Raw genomic sequence first — 18,088 nt, forward strand, 5'->3', positions numbered from 1 at the left:
GACTCAGGACTCACCATAACGAACAGGACTCACCATAATGAACAGGACTCACCATAACGAACAGGACTCACCATAACGAACAGGACTCACCATAATGAACAGGACTCACCATAACGAACAGGACTCACCATAATGAACAGGACTCACCATAACGAACAGGACTCACCATAATGAACAGGACTCACCATAATGAACAGGACTCACCATAACAAACACTTCCAGAGCTTCCTGTCGGAGGTCCTCGTCCATACACGTCAGGGTCGTCTCCAAGGGAACCGTTAGCATCCCAAACATAGGCTCCTAAAAGGGTCAGGGGTCAGGGGTCAGGGGTCAGACCCTGGAGATTAGACATGTGTAGGTCGAGGTTGGTGTCAAATCTCAAACGTCTTCAAGTTTTGGAATCTAATTAGAATTATAGACTGTGTTTGGACTTTCTGAAATGAAATTTAATTTTTATATTGTAAAACATTTAATCTTTGGAATTGAATTAGAATTGAATATTTTTACATTTCCCAGTTAATGGAATGAATGGACAAAGTTTCAAACATTGACAATCAGTTCAACTTGTATCTCTATATCTCCAATATAGCTAGGCTGTCTATATTTCCAATATAGCTAGGCTGTCTGTATTTCCAATGTAGCTAGGCTGTCTGTATTTCTATATATCCAATATAGCTAGGCTGTCTGTATTTCTATATTTCCAATATAGCTAGGCTGTCTGTATTTCCAATATAGCTAGGCTGTCTGTATTTCTATATTTCCAATATAGCTAGGCTGTCTGTATTTCTATATTTCCAATATAGCTAGGCTGTCTGTATTTCCAATATAGCTAGGCTGTCTGTATTTCTATATATCCAATATAGCTAGGCTGTCTGTATTTCTATATTTCCAATATAGCTAGGCTGTCTGTATTTCTATATCTCCAATATAGCTAGGCTGTCTGTATTTCCAATATAGCTAGGCTGTCTGTATTTCTATATCTCCAATATAGCTAGGCTGTCTGTATTTCTATATCTCCAATATAGCTAGGCTGTCTGTATTTCCAATATAGCTAGGCTGTCTGTATTTCTATATATCCAATATAGCTAGGCTGTCTGTATTTCTATATTTCCAATATAGCTAGGCTGTCTGTATTTCCAATATAGCTAGGCTGTCTGTATTTCTATATTTCCAATATAGCTAGGCTGTCTATATTTCCAATATAGCTAGGCTGTCTGTATTTCTATATATCCAATATAGCTAGGCTGTCTGTATTTCTATATATCCAATATAGCTAGGCTGTCTGTATTTCTATATCTCCAATATAGCTAGGCTGTCTGTATTTCTATATATCCAATATAGCTAGGCTGTCTGTATTTCTATATTTCCAATATAGCTAGGCTGTCTGTATTTCTATATTTCCAATATAGCTAGGCTGTCTGTATTTCTATATATCCAATATAGCTAGGCTGTCTGTATTTCTATATTTCCAATATAGCTAGGCTGTCTGTATTTCTATATATCCAATATAGCTAGGCTGTCTGTATTTCTATATATCCAATATAGCTAGGCTGTCTGTATTTCTATATATCCAATATAGCTAGGCTGTCTGTATTTCCAATATAGCTAGGCTGTCTGTATTTCTATATCTCCAATATAGCTAGGCTGTCTGTATTTCTATATTTCCAATATAGCTAGGCTGTCTGTATTTCTATATATCCAATATAGCTAGGCTGTCTGTATTTCTATATTTCCAATATAGCTAGGCTGTCTGTATTTCTATATATCCAATATAGCTAGGCTGTCTGTATTTCTATATATCCAATATAGCTAGGCTGTCTGTATTTCCAATATAGCTAGGCTGTCTGTATTTCTATATCTCCAATATAGCTAGGCTGTCTGTATTTCTATATTTCCAATATAGCTAGGCTGTCTGTATTTCCAATATAGCTAGGCTTTCTGTATTTCTATATTTCCAATATAGCTAGGTTGTCTGTATTTCTATATTTCCAATATAGCTAGGCTGTCTGTATTTCTATATTTCCAATATAGCTAGGCTGTCTGTATTTCTATATATCCAATATAGCTAGGCTGTCTGTATTTCTATATATCCAATATAGCTAGGCTGTCTGTATTTCTATATATCCAATATAGCTAGGCTGTCTGTATTTCTATATATCCAATATAGCTAGGCTGTCTGTATTTCTATATTTCCAATATAGCTAGGCTGTCTGTATTTCTATATCTCCAATATAGCTAGGCTGTCTGTATTTCCAATATAGCTAGGCTGTCTGTATTTCTATATATCCAATATAGCTAGGCTGTCTGTATTTCTATATATCCAATATAGCTAGGCTGTCTGTATTTCTATATCTCCAATATAGCTAGGCTGTCTGTATTTCCAATATAGCTAGGCTGTCTGTATTTCTATATTTCCAATATAGCTAGGCTGTCTGTATTTCTATATTTCCAATATAGCTAGGCTGTCTGTATTTCTATATATCCAATATAGCTAGGCTGTCTGTATTTCTATATATCCAATATAGCTAGGCTGTCTGTATTTCTATATATCCAATATAGCTAGGCTGTCTGTATTTCTATATTTCCAATATAGCTAGGCTGTCTGTATTTCTATATATCCAATATAGCTAGGCTGTCTGTATTTCTATATTTCCAATATAGCTAGGCTGTCTGTATTTCCAATATAGCTAGGCTGTCTGTATTTCTATATCTCCAATATAGCTAGGCTGTCTGTATTTCTATATCTCCAATATAGCTAGGCTGTCTGTATTGGCCTGGAATTTGTGTAAATGTCGGGGATAATATTGAAATGGGACTTGAGAGGAATTGAATTGACTCTGAATTGAAAGACAGACCTGGAAATTGAATTGAATGAAATAGAATGTACAGAGATAGAAATTTTAATTGAATTGATTTGAATGAGGGGTGAGTACAGACAGAAGGTATTGAATTGAATTGTATGGGATTGAATGAGGGGTGAGTAGAGACAGAGTATTGAATTGAATTGTATGGGATTGAATGAGGGGTGAGTAGAGACAGAAGGTATTGAATTGAATTGTATGGGATTGAATGAGGGGTGTGAACAGACAGAGAGTATGGGATTGAATTGTATGGGATTGAATGAGGGGTGAGTAGAAAAGAAGGTATTGAATTGAATTGTATGGGATTGAATGAGGGGTGAGTATAAACAGAAGGTATTGAATTGTATGGGATTGAATGAGGGGTGAGTAGAGACAGAAGGTATTGAATTGTATGGGATTGAATGAGGGGTGAGTACAGACACAAGGTATTGAATTGTATGGGATTGAATGAGGGGTGAGTACAGACACAAGGTATTGAATTGTATGGGATTGAATGAGGGGTGAGTAGAGACAGAAGGTATTGAATTGAATTGTATGGGATTGAATGAGGGGTGTGAACAGACAGAGAGTATTGAATTGAATTGTATGGGATTGAATGAGGGGTGAGTAGAGACAGAGTATTGAATTGAATTGTATGGGATTGAATGAGGGGTGTGAACAGACAGAGAGTATTGAATTGAATTGTATGGGATTGAATGAGGGGTGAGTAGAGACAGAGTATTGAATTGAATTGTATGGGATTGAATGAGGGGTGTGAACAGACAGAGAGTATTGAATTGAATTGTATGGGATTGAATGAGGGGTGAGTAGAGACAGAGTATTGAATTGAATTGTATGGGATTGAATGAGGGGTGAGTTACCCTGAAGTGCAGCTGTACGTAGCGGCTGAAGGGGTTGTTGTTGATGTCCAGCGGCAGAGTCAGCTGGTTCTCCTCAGGGATGTGTGGTGCCTGGACCAGAGCTAGACTCTCAGCATGGAGCTGTCTGCCACCTACACACACAGAGAGACGTGAGGAGATGGACCAGAGCTAGACTCTCAGCATGGAGCTGTCTGCCACCTACACACACAGAGAGACGTGAGGAGATGGACCAGAGCTAGACTCTCAGCATGGAGCTGTCTGCCACCTAGACACACAGAGAGACGTGAGGAGATGGACCAGAGCTAGACTCTCAGCATGGAGCTGTCTGCCACCTACACACACAGAGAGAAGTGAGGAGATGGACCAGAGCTAGACTCTCAGCATGGAGCTGTCTGCCACCTAGACACACAGAGAGACGTGAGGAGATGGACTAGAGCTAGACTCTCAGCATGGACCAGAGCTAGAGGGAGAGATGTGGGGAGATGGACCAGAGCTAAACAGGGAGATGTGATGAGATGGACCAGAGCTAGACAGAGAGATGTGAGGAGATGGACCAGAGAGATGTGAGGGGATGGACCAGAGCTAGACAGAGAGATGTGAGGAGACGGACCAGAGAGAGTCAGAGAGATGTGAGGAGATGGACCAGAGAGATGTGAGGAGACGGACCAGAGAGATGTGAGGAGACGGACCAGAGAGATGTGAGGAGACGGACCAGAGAGATGTGAGGAGATGGACCAGAGAGATGTGAGGAGACGGACCAGAGAGACGTGAGGAGACGGACCAGAGAGATGTGAGGAGACGGACCAGAGAGATGTGAGGAGATGGACCAGAGAGATGTGAGGAGATGGACCAGAGAGAGATAGAGAGATGTGAGGAGATGGACCAGAGAGAGTCAGAGAGATGTGAGGAGATGGACCAGAGCTAGACAGAGAGATGTGAGGAGATGGACCAGAGAGACGTGAGGAGACGGACCAGAGAGACGTGAGGAGACGGACCAGAGAGAGTCAGAGAGATGTGAGGAGATGGACCAGAGAGATGTGAGGAGACGGACCAGAGAGATGTGAGGAGACGGACCAGAGAGAGTCAGAGAGACGTGAGGAGACGGACCAGAGAGAGTCAGAGAGATGTGAGGAGACGGACCAGAGAGACGTGAGGAGACGGACCAGAGAGACGTGAGGAGATGGACCAGAGAGATGTGAGGAGACGGACCAGAGAGACGTGAGGAGATGGACCAGAGAGATGTGAGGAGACGGACCAGAGAGACGTGAGGAGATGGACCAGAGAGATGTGAGGAGATGGACCAGAGAGATGTGAGGAGACGGACCAGAGAGATGTGAGGAGACGGACCAGAGAGATGTGAGGAGACGGACCAGAGAGATGTGAGGAGACGGACCAGAGAGATGTGAAGAGACGGACCAGAGAGATGTGAGGAGATGGACCAGAGAGATGTGAGGAGATGGACCAGAGAGGGTGAGATGTGAGGAGATGGACCAGAGCTAGTCAGAGAGATGTGAGGAGATGGACCAGAGAGAGTCAGAGAGATGTGAGGAGATGGACCAGAGCTAGTCAGAGAGATGTGAGGAGATGGACCAGAGAGAGTCAGAGAGATGTGAGGAGATGGACCAGAGAGATGTGAGGAGACGGACCAGAGAGATGTGAGGAGACGGACCAGAGAGATGTGAGGAGACGGACCAGAGAGACGTGAGGAGATGGACCAGAGAGATGTGAGGAGACGGACCAGAGAGACGTGAGGAGACGGACCAGAGAGATGTGAGGAGATGGACCAGAGAGATGTGAGGAGATGGACCAGAGAGAGTCAGAGAGATGTGAGGAGATGGACCAGAGAGACGTGAGGAGATGGACCAGAGAGACGTGAGGAGACGGACCAGAGAGATGTGAGGAGATGGACCAGAGAGATGTGAGGAGATGGACCAGAGAGAGTCAGAGAGATGTGAGGAGATGGACCAGAGAGACGTGAGGAGATGGACCAGAGAGACGTGAGGAGATGGACCAGAGAGATGTGAGGAGACGGACCAGAGAGACGTGAGGAGATGGACCAGAGAGATGTGAGGAGATGGACCAGAGAGACGTGAGGAGACGGACCAGAGAGATGTGAGGAGACGGACCAGAGAGATGTGAGGAGATGGACCAGAGAGATGTGAGGAGACGGACCAGAGAGATGTGAGGAGACGGACCAGAGAGACGTGAGGAGACGGACCAGAGAGATGTGAGGAGACGGACCAGAGAGACGTGAGGAGACGGACCAGAGAGATGTGAGGAGATGGACCAGAGAGATGTGAGGAGATGGACCAGAGAGAGTCAGAGAGATGTGAGGAGACGGACCAGAGAGATGTGAGGAGATGGACCAGAGCTAGACAGAGAGATGTGAGGAGATGGACCAGAGCTAGACAGAGAGATGTGAGGAGATGGACCAGAGCTAGACAGAGAGATGTGAGGAGATGGACCAGAGCTAGACAGAGAGATGTGAGGAGACGGACCAGAGAGATGTGAGGAGATGGACCAGAGAGATGTGAGGAGACGGACCAGAGAGATGTGAGGAGATGGACCAGAGAGACGTGAGGAGATGGACCAGAGAGATGTGAGGAGACGGACCAGAGAGACGTGAGGAGATGGACCAGAGAGATGTGAGGAGATGGACCAGAGAGACGTGAGGAGACGGACCAGAGAGATGTGAGGAGACGGACCAGAGAGATGTGAGGAGATGGACCAGAGAGATGTGAGGAGATGGACCAGAGAGAGTCAGAGAGATGTGAGGAGATGGACCAGAGAGATGTGAGGAGATGGACCAGAGAGATGTGAGGAGATGGACCAGAGAGATGTGAGGAGATGGACCAGAGAGAGTCAGAGAGATGTGAGGAGATGGACCAGAGAGACGTGAGGAGATGGACCAGAGAGAGTCAGAGAGATGTGAGGAGACGGACCAGAGAGATGTGAGGAGATGGACCAGAGAGATGTGAGGAGATGGACCAGAGAGAGTCAGAGAGATGTGAGGAGACGGACCAGAGAGATGTGAGGAGACGGACCAGAGAGATGTGAGGAGATGGACCAGAGAGATGTGAGGAGATGGACCAGAGAGATGTGAGGAGATGGACCAGAGAGAGTCAGAGAGATGTGAGGAGATGGACCAGAGAGACGTGAGGAGATGGACCAGAGAGAGTCAGAGAGATGTGAGGAGACGGACCAGAGAGATGTGAGGAGATGGACCAGAGAGATGTGAGGAGATGGACCAGAGATGTGAGGAGACGGACCAGAGAGATGTGAGGAGATGGACCAGAGAGATGTGAGGAGATGGACCAGAGAGATGTGAGGAGATGGACCAGAGAGAGTCAGAGAGATGTGAGGAGATGGACCAGAGAGACGTGAGGAGATGGACCAGAGAGAGTCAGAGAGATGTGAGGAGACGGACCAGAGAGACGTGAGGAGACGGACCAGAGAGATGTGAGGAGACGGACCAGAGAGACGTGAGGAGACGGACCAGAGAGATGTGAGGAGATGGACCAGAGAGAGTCAGCATGGAGTCTGAACACAAACCAACCTGCTGCAGCCTGCAGTAAAGAGCCGAGCTCAGCAGGGATCACCAGGTGAGAGACATTAACCACCTCTCTCTTCAACAGCTCCTACACACACACACACACACACACACACACACACACACACACACACACACACACACACACACACACACACACACACACAAGATATAAGAGATGGAAAGACAACTACTCTCCACCTCCCTCTCCCTCTTCCTCCTCTCTCCTCTCTCCTCTCCTCCCTCTCTCCTCCCTCTCTCCCCTCTCCTCCCTCTCTCCTCCCTCTCTCCCCTCTCCTCCTCTCCTCTTCTCAGACCCCTTATTAACCCTTGGTTAACCCTCTCCTTCTCTCCTCTCCTCTCCTCCCTCTCTCCTCTCCTCTCCTACCTCCTTCTCTCCACCTCCTCTCCCTCTTCCTCCTCCTCTCCTCGTCCTCTACTCACCATCTCCCTCCTCCTCCTCCCCTCTTCGTCCTCCTCTCCTCTACTCACCATCTCCCTCCTCCTCCTCCCCTCTTCCTCCTCCTCTCCTCTACTCACCATCTCCCTCCTCCTCCTCCCCTCTTCCTCCTCCTCTCCTCTACTCACCATCTCCCTCCTCTCCCCCTTCCTCCCCCTCTCCTCTACTCACCCTCCTCCCTCCTCTTCCTCTTCCTCCTCCTCTCCTCTCTCCTCCTCCTCTCCTCTTCCTCCCCCTCCCCCTCTACTCACTATCTCCCTCCTCCACCTCCCCTCTTCCTCCCCCTCTCCTCTACTCACCATCTCCCTCCTCCCCTCTTCCTCCCCCTCTCCTCTACTCACCTCCCCTCTTCCTCCCCCTCTCCTCTACTCACCTCCCCTCTTCCTCCCCCGCTCCTCTACTCATCTCCTCTCTCCTCCTCCTCTCCTCCTCTCCTCTTCCTCCCCCTCTCCTCTACTCACCTCCCCTCTTCCTCCCCCTCTCCTCTACTCACCTCCTCTCTCCTCCTCCTCTCCTCCTCTCCTCTTCCTCCTCCTCTCCTCTACTCACCTCCCCTCTTCCTCCCCCTCTCCTCTACTCACCTCCTCTCTCCTCCTCCTCTCCTCCTCTCCTCTTCCTCCTCCTCTCCTCTACTCACCTCCCCTCTTCCTCCCCCTCTCCTCTACTCACCTCCTCCCTCCTCTTCCTCTTCCTCCTCCTCTCCTCTCTCCTCCTCCTCTCCTCTTCCTCCCCCTCCCCCTCTACTCACTATCTCCCTCCTCCACCTCCCCTCTTCCTCCCCCTCTCCTCTACTCACCATCTCCCTCCTCCCCTCTTCCTCCCCCTCTCCTCTACTCACCTCCCCTCTTCCTCCCCCTCTCCTCTACTCACCTCCCCCCTCTTCCTCCCCGCTCCTCTACTCATCTCCTCTCTCCTCCTCCTCTCCTCCTCTCCTCTTCCTCCCCCTCTCCTCTACTCACCTCCCCTCTTCCTCCCCCTCTCCTCTACTCACCTCCTCTCTCCCTCCTCCTCTCCTCCTCTCCTCTTCCTCCTCCTCTCCTCTACTCACCTCCCCTCTTCCTCCCCCTCTCCTCTACTCACCTCCTCTCTCCTCCTCCTCTCCTCCTCTGCTTTCCTGCGGGCCTCCAGCTTCATCTACAACAGAACAAAACATTACAAACCCCTAACTAGAAGAAGGATCCAGTTTTCCCTGTTGTGCCTTAATCTCACCGGGACAGAGAGAGCCCAGGGCAGAGAGCCCTGTTGGCCTTAATCTCACCGGGACAGAGAGAGCCCAGGGCAGAGAGCCCTGTTGGCCTTAATCTCACCGGGACAGAGAGAGCCCAGGGCAGAGAGCCCTGTTGGCCTTAATCTCACCGGGACAGAGAGAGCCCAGGGCAGAGAGCCCTGTTGGCCTTAATCTCACCGGGACAGAGAGATCCCAGGGCAGAGAGCCCTGTTGGCCTTAATCTCACCGGGACAGAGAGAGCCCAGGGCAGAGAGCCCTGTTGGCCTTAATCTCACCGGGACAGAGAGAGCCCAGGGCAGAGAGCCCTGTTGGCCTTAATCTCACCGGGACAGAGAGAGCCCAGGGCAGAGAGCCCCTGTTGGCCTTAATCTCACCGGGACAGAGAGAGCCCAGGGCAGAGAGCCCTGTTGGCCTTAATCTCACCGGGACAGAGAGAGCCCAGGGCAGAGAGCCCTGTTGGCCTTAATCTCACCGGGACAGAGAGAGCCCAGGGCAGAGAGCCCTGTTGGCCTTAATCTCACCGGGACAGAGAGAGCAGTAATACAGAGAGAGACCAGGGCAGAGAGCCCTGTTGGCCTTAATCTCACCGGGACAGAGAGAGCCCAGGGCAGAGAGCCCTGTTGGCCTTAATCTCACCGGGACAGAGAGAGCCCAGGGCAGAGAGCCCTGTTGGCCTTAATCTCACCGGGACAGAGAAGCCCAGGGCAGAGAGCCCTGTTGGCCTTAATCTCACCGGGACAGAGAGGGCAGTAATACAGAGAGAGCCCAGGGCAGAGAGCCCTGTTGGCCTTAATCTCACCGGGACAGAGAGAGCCCAGGGCAGAGAGCCCTGTTGGCCTTAATCTCACCGGGACAGAGAGAGCCCAGGGCAGAGAGCCCTGTTGGCCTTAATCTCACCGGGACAGAGAGGGCAGTAATACAGAGAGAGCCCAGGGCAGAGAGCCCTGTTGGCCTTAATCTCACCGGGACAGAGAGAGCCCAGGGCAGAGAGCCCTGTTGGCCTTAATCTCACCGGGACAGAGAGAGCCCAGGGCAGAGAGCCCTGTTGGCCTTAATCTCACCGGGACAGAGAGAGCCCAGGGCAGAGAGCCCTGTTGGCCTTAATCTCACCGGGACAGAGAGAGCCCAGGGCAGAGAGCCCTGTTGGCCTTAATCTCACCGGGACAGAGAGAGCCCAGGGCAGAGAGCCCTGTTGGCCTTAATCTCACCGGGACAGAGAGAGCCCAGGGCAGAGAGCCCTGTTGGCCTTAATCTCACCCGGGACAGAGAGAGCCCAGGGCAGAGAGCCCTGTTGGCCTTAATCTCACCGGGACAGAGAGAGCCCAGGGCAGAGAGCCCTGTTGGCCTTAATCTCACCGGGACAGAGAGAGCCCAGGGCAGAGAGCCCTGTTGGCCTTAATCTCACCGGGACAGAGAGAGCCCAGGGCAGAGAGCCCTGTTGGCCTTAATCTCACCGGGACAGAGAGAGCCCAGGGCAGAGAGCCCTGTTGGCCTTAATCTCACCGGGACAGAGAGAGCCCAGGGCAGAGAGCCCTGTTGGCCTTAATCTCACCGGGACAGAGAGAGCCCAGGGCAGAGAGCCCTGTTGGCCTTAATCTCACCGGGACAGAGAGAGCCCAGGGCAGAGAGCCCTGTTGGCCTTAATCTCACCGGGACAGAGAGCCCAGGGCAGAGAGCCCTGTTGGCCTTAATCTCACCGGGACAGAGGAGAGAGCCCAGGGCAGAGAGCCCTGTTGGCCTTAATCTCACCGGGACAGAGAGAGCCCAGGGCAGAGAGCCCTGTTGGCCTTAATCTCACCGGGACAGAGAGAGCCCAGGGCAGAGAGCCCTGTTGGCCTTAATCTCACGGGACAGAGAGAGCCCAGGGCAGAGAGCCCTGTTGGCCTTAATCTCACCGGGACAGAGAGAGCCCAGGGCAGAGAGCCCTGTTGGCCTTAATCTCACCGGGACAGAGAGAGCCCAGGGCAGAGAGCCCTGTTGGCCTTAATCTCACCGGGACAGAGAGAGCCCAGGGCAGAGAGCCCTGTTGGCCTTAATCTCACCGGGACAGAGAGAGCCCAGGGCAGAGAGCCCTGTTGGCCTTAATCTCACCGGGACAGAGAGAGCCCAGGGCAGAGAGCCCTGTTGGCCTTAATCTCACCGGGACAGAGAGAGCCCAGGGCAGAGAGCCCTGTTGGCCTTAATCTCACCGGGACAGAGAGAGCCCAGGGCAGAGAGCCCTGTTGGCCTTAATCTCACCGGGACAGAGAGAGCCCAGGGCAGAGAGCCCTGTTGGCCTTAATCTCACCGGGACAGAGAGAGCCCAGGGCAGAGAGCCCTGTTGGCCTTAATCTCACCGGGACAGAGAGAGCCCAGGGCAGAGAGCCCTGTTGGCCTTAATCTCACCGGGACAGAGAGAGCCCAGGGCAGAGAGCCCTGTTGGCCTTAATCTCACCGGGACAGAGAGCCCAGGGCAGAGAGCCCTGTTGGCCTTAATCTCACCGGGACAGAGAGAGCCCAGGGCAGAGAGCCCTGTTGGCCTTAATCTCACCGGGACAGAGAGAGCCCAGGGCAGAGAGCCCTGTTGGCCTTAATCTCACCGGGACAGAGAGAGCCCAGGGCAGAGAGCCCTGTTGGCCTTAATCTCACCGGGACAGAGAGAGCCCAGGGCAGAGAGCCCTGTTGGCCTTAATCTCACCGGGACAGAGAGAGCCCAGGGCAGAGAGCCCTGTTGGCCTTAATCTCACCGGGACAGAGAGAGCCCAGGGCAGAGAGCCCTGTTGGCCTTAATCTCACCGGGACAGAGAGAGATAAATAGAGGCGAGCCCAGGGCAGAGAGCCCTGTTGGCCTTAATCTCACCGGGACAGAGAGAGCCCAGGGCAGAGAGCCCTGTTGGCCTTAATCTCACCGGGACAGAGAGAGCCCAGGGCAGAGAGCCCTGTTGGCCTTAATCTCACCGGGACAGAGAGAGCCCAGGGCAGAGAGCCCTGTTGGCCTTAATCTCACCGGGACAGAGAGGCCCAGGGCAGAGAGCCCTGTTGGCCTTAATCTCACCGGGACAGAGAGAGCCCAGGGCAGAGAGCCCTGTTGGCCTTAATCTCACCGGGACAGAGAGAGCCCAGGGCAGAGAGCCCTGTTGGCCTTAATCTCACCGGGACAGAGAGAGCCCAGGGCAGAGAGCCCTGTTGGCCTTAATCTCACGGGACAGAGAGAGCCCAGGGCAGAGAGCCCTGTTGGCCTTAATCTCACCGGGACAGAGAGAGCCCAGGGCAGAGAGCCCTGTTGGCCTTAATCTCACCGGGACAGAGAGAGCCCAGGGCAGAGAGCCCTGTTGGCCTTAATCTCACCGGGACAGAGAGAGCCCAGGGCAGAGAGCCCTGTTGGCCTTAATCTCACCGGGACAGAGAGGCCCAGGGCAGAGAGCCCTGTTGGCCTTAATCTCACCCGGGACAGAGAGCTGAGAAGACCAGGGCAGAGAGCCCTGTTGGCCTTAATCTCACCGGGACAGAGAGAGCCCAGGGCAGAGAGCCCTGTTGGCCTTAATCTCACCGGGACAGAGAGAGCCCAGGGCAGAGAGCCCTGTTGGCCTTAATCTCACCGGGACAGAGAGAGCCCAGGGCAGAGAGCCCTGTTGGCCTTAATCTCACCGGGACAAGAGAGCCCAGGGCAGAGAGCCCTGTTGGCCTTAATCTCACCGGGACAGAGAGAGCCCAGGGCAGAGAGCCCTGTTGGCCTTAATCTCACCGGGACAGAGAGAGCCCAGGGCAGAGAGCCCTGTTGGCCTTAATCTCACCGGGACAGAGAGAGCCCAGGGCAGAGAGCCCTGTTGGCCTTAATCTCACCGGGACAGAGAGAGCCCAGGGCAGAGAGCCCTGTTGGCCTTAATCTCACCGGGACAGAGAGAGCCCAGGGCAGAGAGCCCTGTTGGCCTTAATCTCACCGGGACAGAGAGAGACCAGGGCAGAGAGCCCAGGGCAGAGAGCCCTGTTGCCTCTCTCTCTCTTGTCTCTGTAACACCAGCGTTACCTCTTGGTAATACAGAGAGAGCCCAGGGCGGGTGAGTCACCCTTTGAGCATGTTTGGGATGCTCTGGATCGACATGTGGCCAAGAGGAAGTGGGACCAACATTCCACCAATCAACAGCCTGATCAACTCAGTGCCAAGGAGATGTATTGTGTTGTGTAGTAATGTTGTGTAGTAATGTTGTGTAGTAATGTCGTGTAGTAATGTTGTGTAGTAATGTTGTGTAGTAATGTTGTGTAGTAATGTTGTGTAGTAATGTTGTGTAGTAATGTTGTGTAGTGTATAATGTGTAGTGTATTGTGTAGTGTGTAGCGTAGTGTATAGTGTGTAGTGTAGTGTATAGTGTGTAGTGTGTAGTGTGTGTTAGGTGTTGTGTAGTGTGTGTTAGGTGTTGTGTAGTGTGTGTAGTGTAGTGTATAGTGTGTAGTGTGTAGTGTAGTGTATAGTGTGTATTGTGTAGTGTGTAGTGTAGTGTATAGTGTGTAGTGTGTAGTGTGTAGTGTGTGTTAGGTGTTGTGTAGTGTGTGTTAGGTGTTGTGTAGTAATGTTGTGTAGTGTGTAGTGTAGTGTGTAGTGTAGTGTATAGTGTGTAGTGTGTAGTGTGTGTTAGGTGTTGTGTAGTGTGTGTTAGGTGTTGTGTAGTGTAGTGTGTATTGTGTAGCGTAGTGTGTAGTGTGTAGTGTAGTGTATAGTGTGTAGTGTAGTGTATAGTGTGTAGTGTGTGTTAGGTGTTGTGTAGTGTGTGTTAGGTGTTGTGTAGTGTAGTGTGTATTGTGTAGCGTAGTGTGTAGTGTGTAGCGTAGTGTATAGTGTGTAGTGTAGTGTATAGTGTGTAGTGTGTAGTGTGTGTTAGGTGTTGTGTAGTGTGTGTTAGGTGTTGTGTAGTGTGTGTTAGGTGTTGTAAGGTGTGTGTGTAGTGTGTTGTGTAGTGTGTGTAGTGTAGTGTGTAGTGTGTTGTGTAGTGTGTAGTGTAGTGTGTGTGTAGTGTAGTGTGTTGTGTAGTGTGTGTAGTGTAGTGTGTAGTGTAGTGTGTAGTGTAGTGTGTAGTGTGTAGTGTGTGTTAGGTGTAATGTTGTGTAGTGTGTGTAGTGTGTGTAGTGTGTGTTGTGTAGTGTGTGTTAGGTGTTGTGTAGTGTGTAGTAATGTTGTGTAGTGTAGTGTGTAGTGTGTAGTGTAGTGTAGTGTGTAGTGTGTAGTGTAGTGTGTAGTGTAGTGTGTAGTAATGTTGTGTAGTAATGTCGTGTAGTAATGTCGTGTAGTAATGTCGTGTAGTAATGTCGTGTAGGAATGTTGTGTAGTAATGTTGTGTAGTAATGTTGTGTAGTAATGTTGTGTAGTAATGTCGTGTAGTAATGTCATGTAGTAATGTCGTGTAGGAATGTCGTGTAGTAATGTTGTGTAGTAATGTCGTGTAGTAATGTTGTGTAGTAATGTCGTGTAGTAATGTCGTGTAGTAATGTCGTGTAGTAATGTCGTGTAGTGTGTTGTGTAGTAATGTCGTGTAGTAATGTTGTGTAGTAATGTCGTGTAGTAATGTTGTGTAGTAATGTCGTGTAGTAATGTCGTGTAGTAATGTCGTGTAGTAATGTTGTGTAGTGTGTCGTGTAGTAATGTCGTGTAGTAATGCCGTGTAGTAATGTCGTGTAGTAATGCCGTGTAGTAATGTCGTGTAGTAATGTCGTGTAGTAATGTAGTAATGTCGTGTAGTAATGTCGTGTAGTGTGTAGTAATGTTGTGTAGTAATGTTGTGTAGTAATGTCATGTAGTAATGTTGTGTAGTGTGTAGTAATGTCGTGTAGTAATGTCGTGTAGTAATGTCGTGTACCTTGATGTATCTCTTGCGGGTGACGTGTAGTAATATCGTGTAGTAATGTAGTAATGTCGTGTAGTAATGTCGTGTAGTAATGTCGTGTACCTTGATGTATCTCTTGCGGGTGACGTGTAGTAATGTCGTGTACCTTGATGTATCTCTTGCGGGTGACGTGTAGTAATGTCGTGTACCTTGATGTATCTCTTGCGGGTGACGTGTAGTAATGTCGTGTACCTTGATGTATCTCTTGCGGGTGACGTGTAGTAATGTCGTGTAGTAATGTAGTAATGTCGTGTAGTAATGTCGTGTAGTAATGTCGTGTACCTTGATGTATCTCTTGCGGGTGACGTGTAGTAATGTCGTGTAGTAATGTAGTAATGTTGTGTAGTAATGTCGTGTAGTAATGTCGTGTAGTAATGTCGTGTAGTAATGTCGTGTAGTAATGTCGTGTAGTAATGTCGTGTAGTAATGTCGTGTACCTTGATGTATCTCTTGCGGGTGACGTGTAGTAATGTCGTGTAGTAATGTAGTAATGTTGTGTAGTAATGTCGTGTAGTAATGTCGTGTACCTTGATGTATCTCTTGCGGGTGACGTGTAGTAATGTCGGTAGTAATGTAGTAATGTCGTGTAGTAATGTCGTGTAGTAATGTCGTGTACCTTGATGTATCTCTTGCGGGTGACGTGTAGTAATGTCGTGTAGTAATGTAGTAATGTCGTGTAGTAATGTCGTGTAGTAATGTCGTGTAGTAATGTCGTGTAGTAATGTCGGGTAGTAATGTCGTGTAGTAATGTCGTGTACCTTGATGTATCTCTTGCGGGTGACGTGTAGTAATGTCGTGTAGTAATGTAGTAATGTTGTGTAGTAATGTCGGTAGTAATGTCGTGTACCTTGATGTATCTCTTGCGGGTGACGTGTAGTAATGTCGTGTAGTAATGTAGTAATGTCGTGTAGTAATGTCGTGTAGTAATGTCGTGTACCTTGATGTATCTCTTGCGGGTGACGTACATGTGGACGAGAGAACGGAACTTCACCAGACTCTTCCTCATCTTCAAATAGCGCTTCCTGGAGGAGAGAGGGGAGGGGGAGGGGGGAGGAGAGGGGAGGGAGGAGAGGAGGAGGAGAGGGAGGGAGAGGGGAGGGAGAGGGGAGAGGGGGAGGAGGGAGGAGGGGAGGAGAGGGAGAGGGGGAGGGGAGAGGGAGAGGGGGGAGAGGGAGGGAGGGAGGGAGGGAGAGGGGGGGAGGGGGAGAGGGAGAGGGAGAGGGGAGGGAGGAGGGAGGAGAGGAGAGAGGGGAGGGAGGGAGAGGGGAGGGAGAGGAGGAGAGGGAGGAGGGAGGAGAGGGAGAGGGGGGAGGGAGGGAGGGAGAGGAGAGGAGGGGAGAGGGAGAGGAAGGGGAGAGAGAAGGATAGAAGGAGAGAAGGAGAGAGAAGGATAGAAGGATAGAAGGAGAGAAGGATAGAAGGAGAGAAGGAGAGAAGGAGAGACAGAGGGAGAAGGATAGAAGGAGAGAAGGATAGAAGGAGAGAAGGAGAGAAGGAGAGAAGGATAGAAGAAGAGAAGGAGAGAAGGATAGAAGGAGAGACAGAGGGAGAAGGAGAGAAGGAGAGAAGGATTGAAGGATAGAAGGATAGAAGGATAGAAGGATAGAAGGATAGAAGGAGAGAGAGGGAGAAGGAGAGAAGGAGAGAAGGATAGAAGGAGAGAAGGAGAGACAGAGAGAGAAGGATAGAAGGATAGAAGGAGAGAAGGATAGAAGGAGAGACAGAGTGAGAAGGATAGAAGGATAGAAGGAGAGAAGGAGAGAAGGATAGAAGGAGAGAAGGAGAGAAGGATAGAAGGATAGAAGGAGAGACAGAGGGAGAAGGATAGAAGGATAGAAGGAGAGAAGGAGAGAAGGAGAGAAGGAGAGAAGGATAGACAGAGGGAGTAGGAGAGAAGGATAGAAGGAGAAGGAGGAGACAGAGAGAAGGAGAGACAGAGGGAGAAGGATAGAAGGAGAGAAGGAGAGAAGGAGAGAAGGATAGAAGGAGAGAAGGATAGAAGGATAGAAGGAGAGACAGAGAGAGAAGGAGAGAAGGAGAGAAGGAGAGACAGAGGGAGTAGTAAAACAGGCCTCTCAGGTGTTTCACAGTGTATACAGTAGGTACCGTGGTAAAATCATTAGGTTGCCATCGGGTGGTTGTGGGTTCTATACCCTGTCTGGTAACTGTAGTGAGGGTGGTTGTGGGTTCTATACCCTGTCTGGTAACTGTAGTGAGGGTGGTTGTGGGTTCTATACCCTGTCTGGTAACTGTAGTGGGGTGGTTGTGGGTTCTATACCCTGTCTGGTAACTGTAGTGAGGGTGGTTGTGGGTTCTATACCCTGTCTGGTAACTATAGTGAGGGGGTGGTTGTGGGTTCTATACCCTGTCTGGTAACTGTAGTGAGGGTGGTTGTAGGTTCTATACCCTGTCTGGTAACTGTAGTGAGGGTGGTTGTGTGTTCTATACCCTGTCTGGTAACTGTAGTGGGGTGGTTGTGTGTTCTATACCCTGTCTGGTAACTGTAGTGGGGTGGTTGTGTGTTCTATAATCTGTCTGGTAACTGTAGTGAGGGTGGTTGTGGGTTCTATACCCTGTCTGGTAACTGTAGTGAGGGTGGTTGTGGGTTCTATACCCTGTCTGGTAACTGTAGTGAGGGTGGTTGTGTGTTCTATACCCTGTCTGGTAACTGTAGCGAGGGTGGTTGTGGGTTCTATACCCTGTCTGGTAACTATAGTGAGGGTGGTTGTGGGTTCTATACCCTGTCTGGTAACTATAGTGAGGGTAATTGTGGGTTCTATACCCTGTCTGGTAACTGTAGTGAGGGTGGTTGTGGGTTCTATACCCTGTCTGGTAACTGTAGCGAGGGTGGTTGTGGGTTCTATACCCAGGGATCAGGGTAAGAGGTCAGGGGGTCAGGGGGTCAGAGGTCAGTACCTGGTGAGGAAGCCTCTACAGTAGGCCTGTAGTCTGACGATCTTGGTCCTGAACTCCGTGTACCGTTTCCTGACGAAGAACATGCGCGTGTATCTCTGCAGGGTGAGGGCCGCCACCTGACGGACACGCTCTCTCTTAGACTCCAGCAACTGGTACACCTCCTCCTTCAGAAACAGCTGTGGAGCAGAGGACAACAGGACAATCACCGTAGGAACTGCAGTTTCCGTTGTTACTGAACTGGGTAGGAGGGTTAGGTATAGACGGTTACCTTGGTAACTCCTACTTGGTAGGCCCCGGGTAGAAGGGTAAGGACAACAGGACAATCACCGTAGGAACTGCAGTTTCCGTTGTTACTGTC

At 50.0% G+C, this 18,088-nt stretch overlaps 1 protein-coding gene across 1 annotated transcript in view; it reads right to left on the bottom strand.

Annotated features, from left to right (window-relative positions):
• Window positions 1-18,088, bottom strand: part of LOC106595859 (unconventional myosin-XV) — a gene marked incomplete at its 5' end in the record, with an annotated part of 220,734 nt that overhangs the window by 162,761 nt on the left and 39,885 nt on the right. Inside the window, 6 exons of the mRNA XM_045712658.1 lie at window positions 205-300; window positions 3,722-3,852; window positions 7,278-7,359; window positions 8,812-8,865; window positions 15,752-15,836; window positions 17,731-17,906. Coding sequence (XP_045568614.1) covers window positions 205-300; window positions 3,722-3,852; window positions 7,278-7,359; window positions 8,812-8,865; window positions 15,752-15,836; window positions 17,731-17,906 — 624 coding nt within the window. The remainder of the gene's footprint in view (window positions 1-204; window positions 301-3,721; window positions 3,853-7,277; window positions 7,360-8,811; window positions 8,866-15,751; window positions 15,837-17,730; window positions 17,907-18,088) is intronic.

This window comes from Salmo salar, unplaced genomic scaffold (genome assembly GCF_905237065.1).
Source record: "Salmo salar unplaced genomic scaffold, Ssal_v3.1, whole genome shotgun sequence".
NCBI lineage: Eukaryota > Metazoa > Chordata > Actinopteri > Salmoniformes > Salmonidae > Salmo > Salmo salar.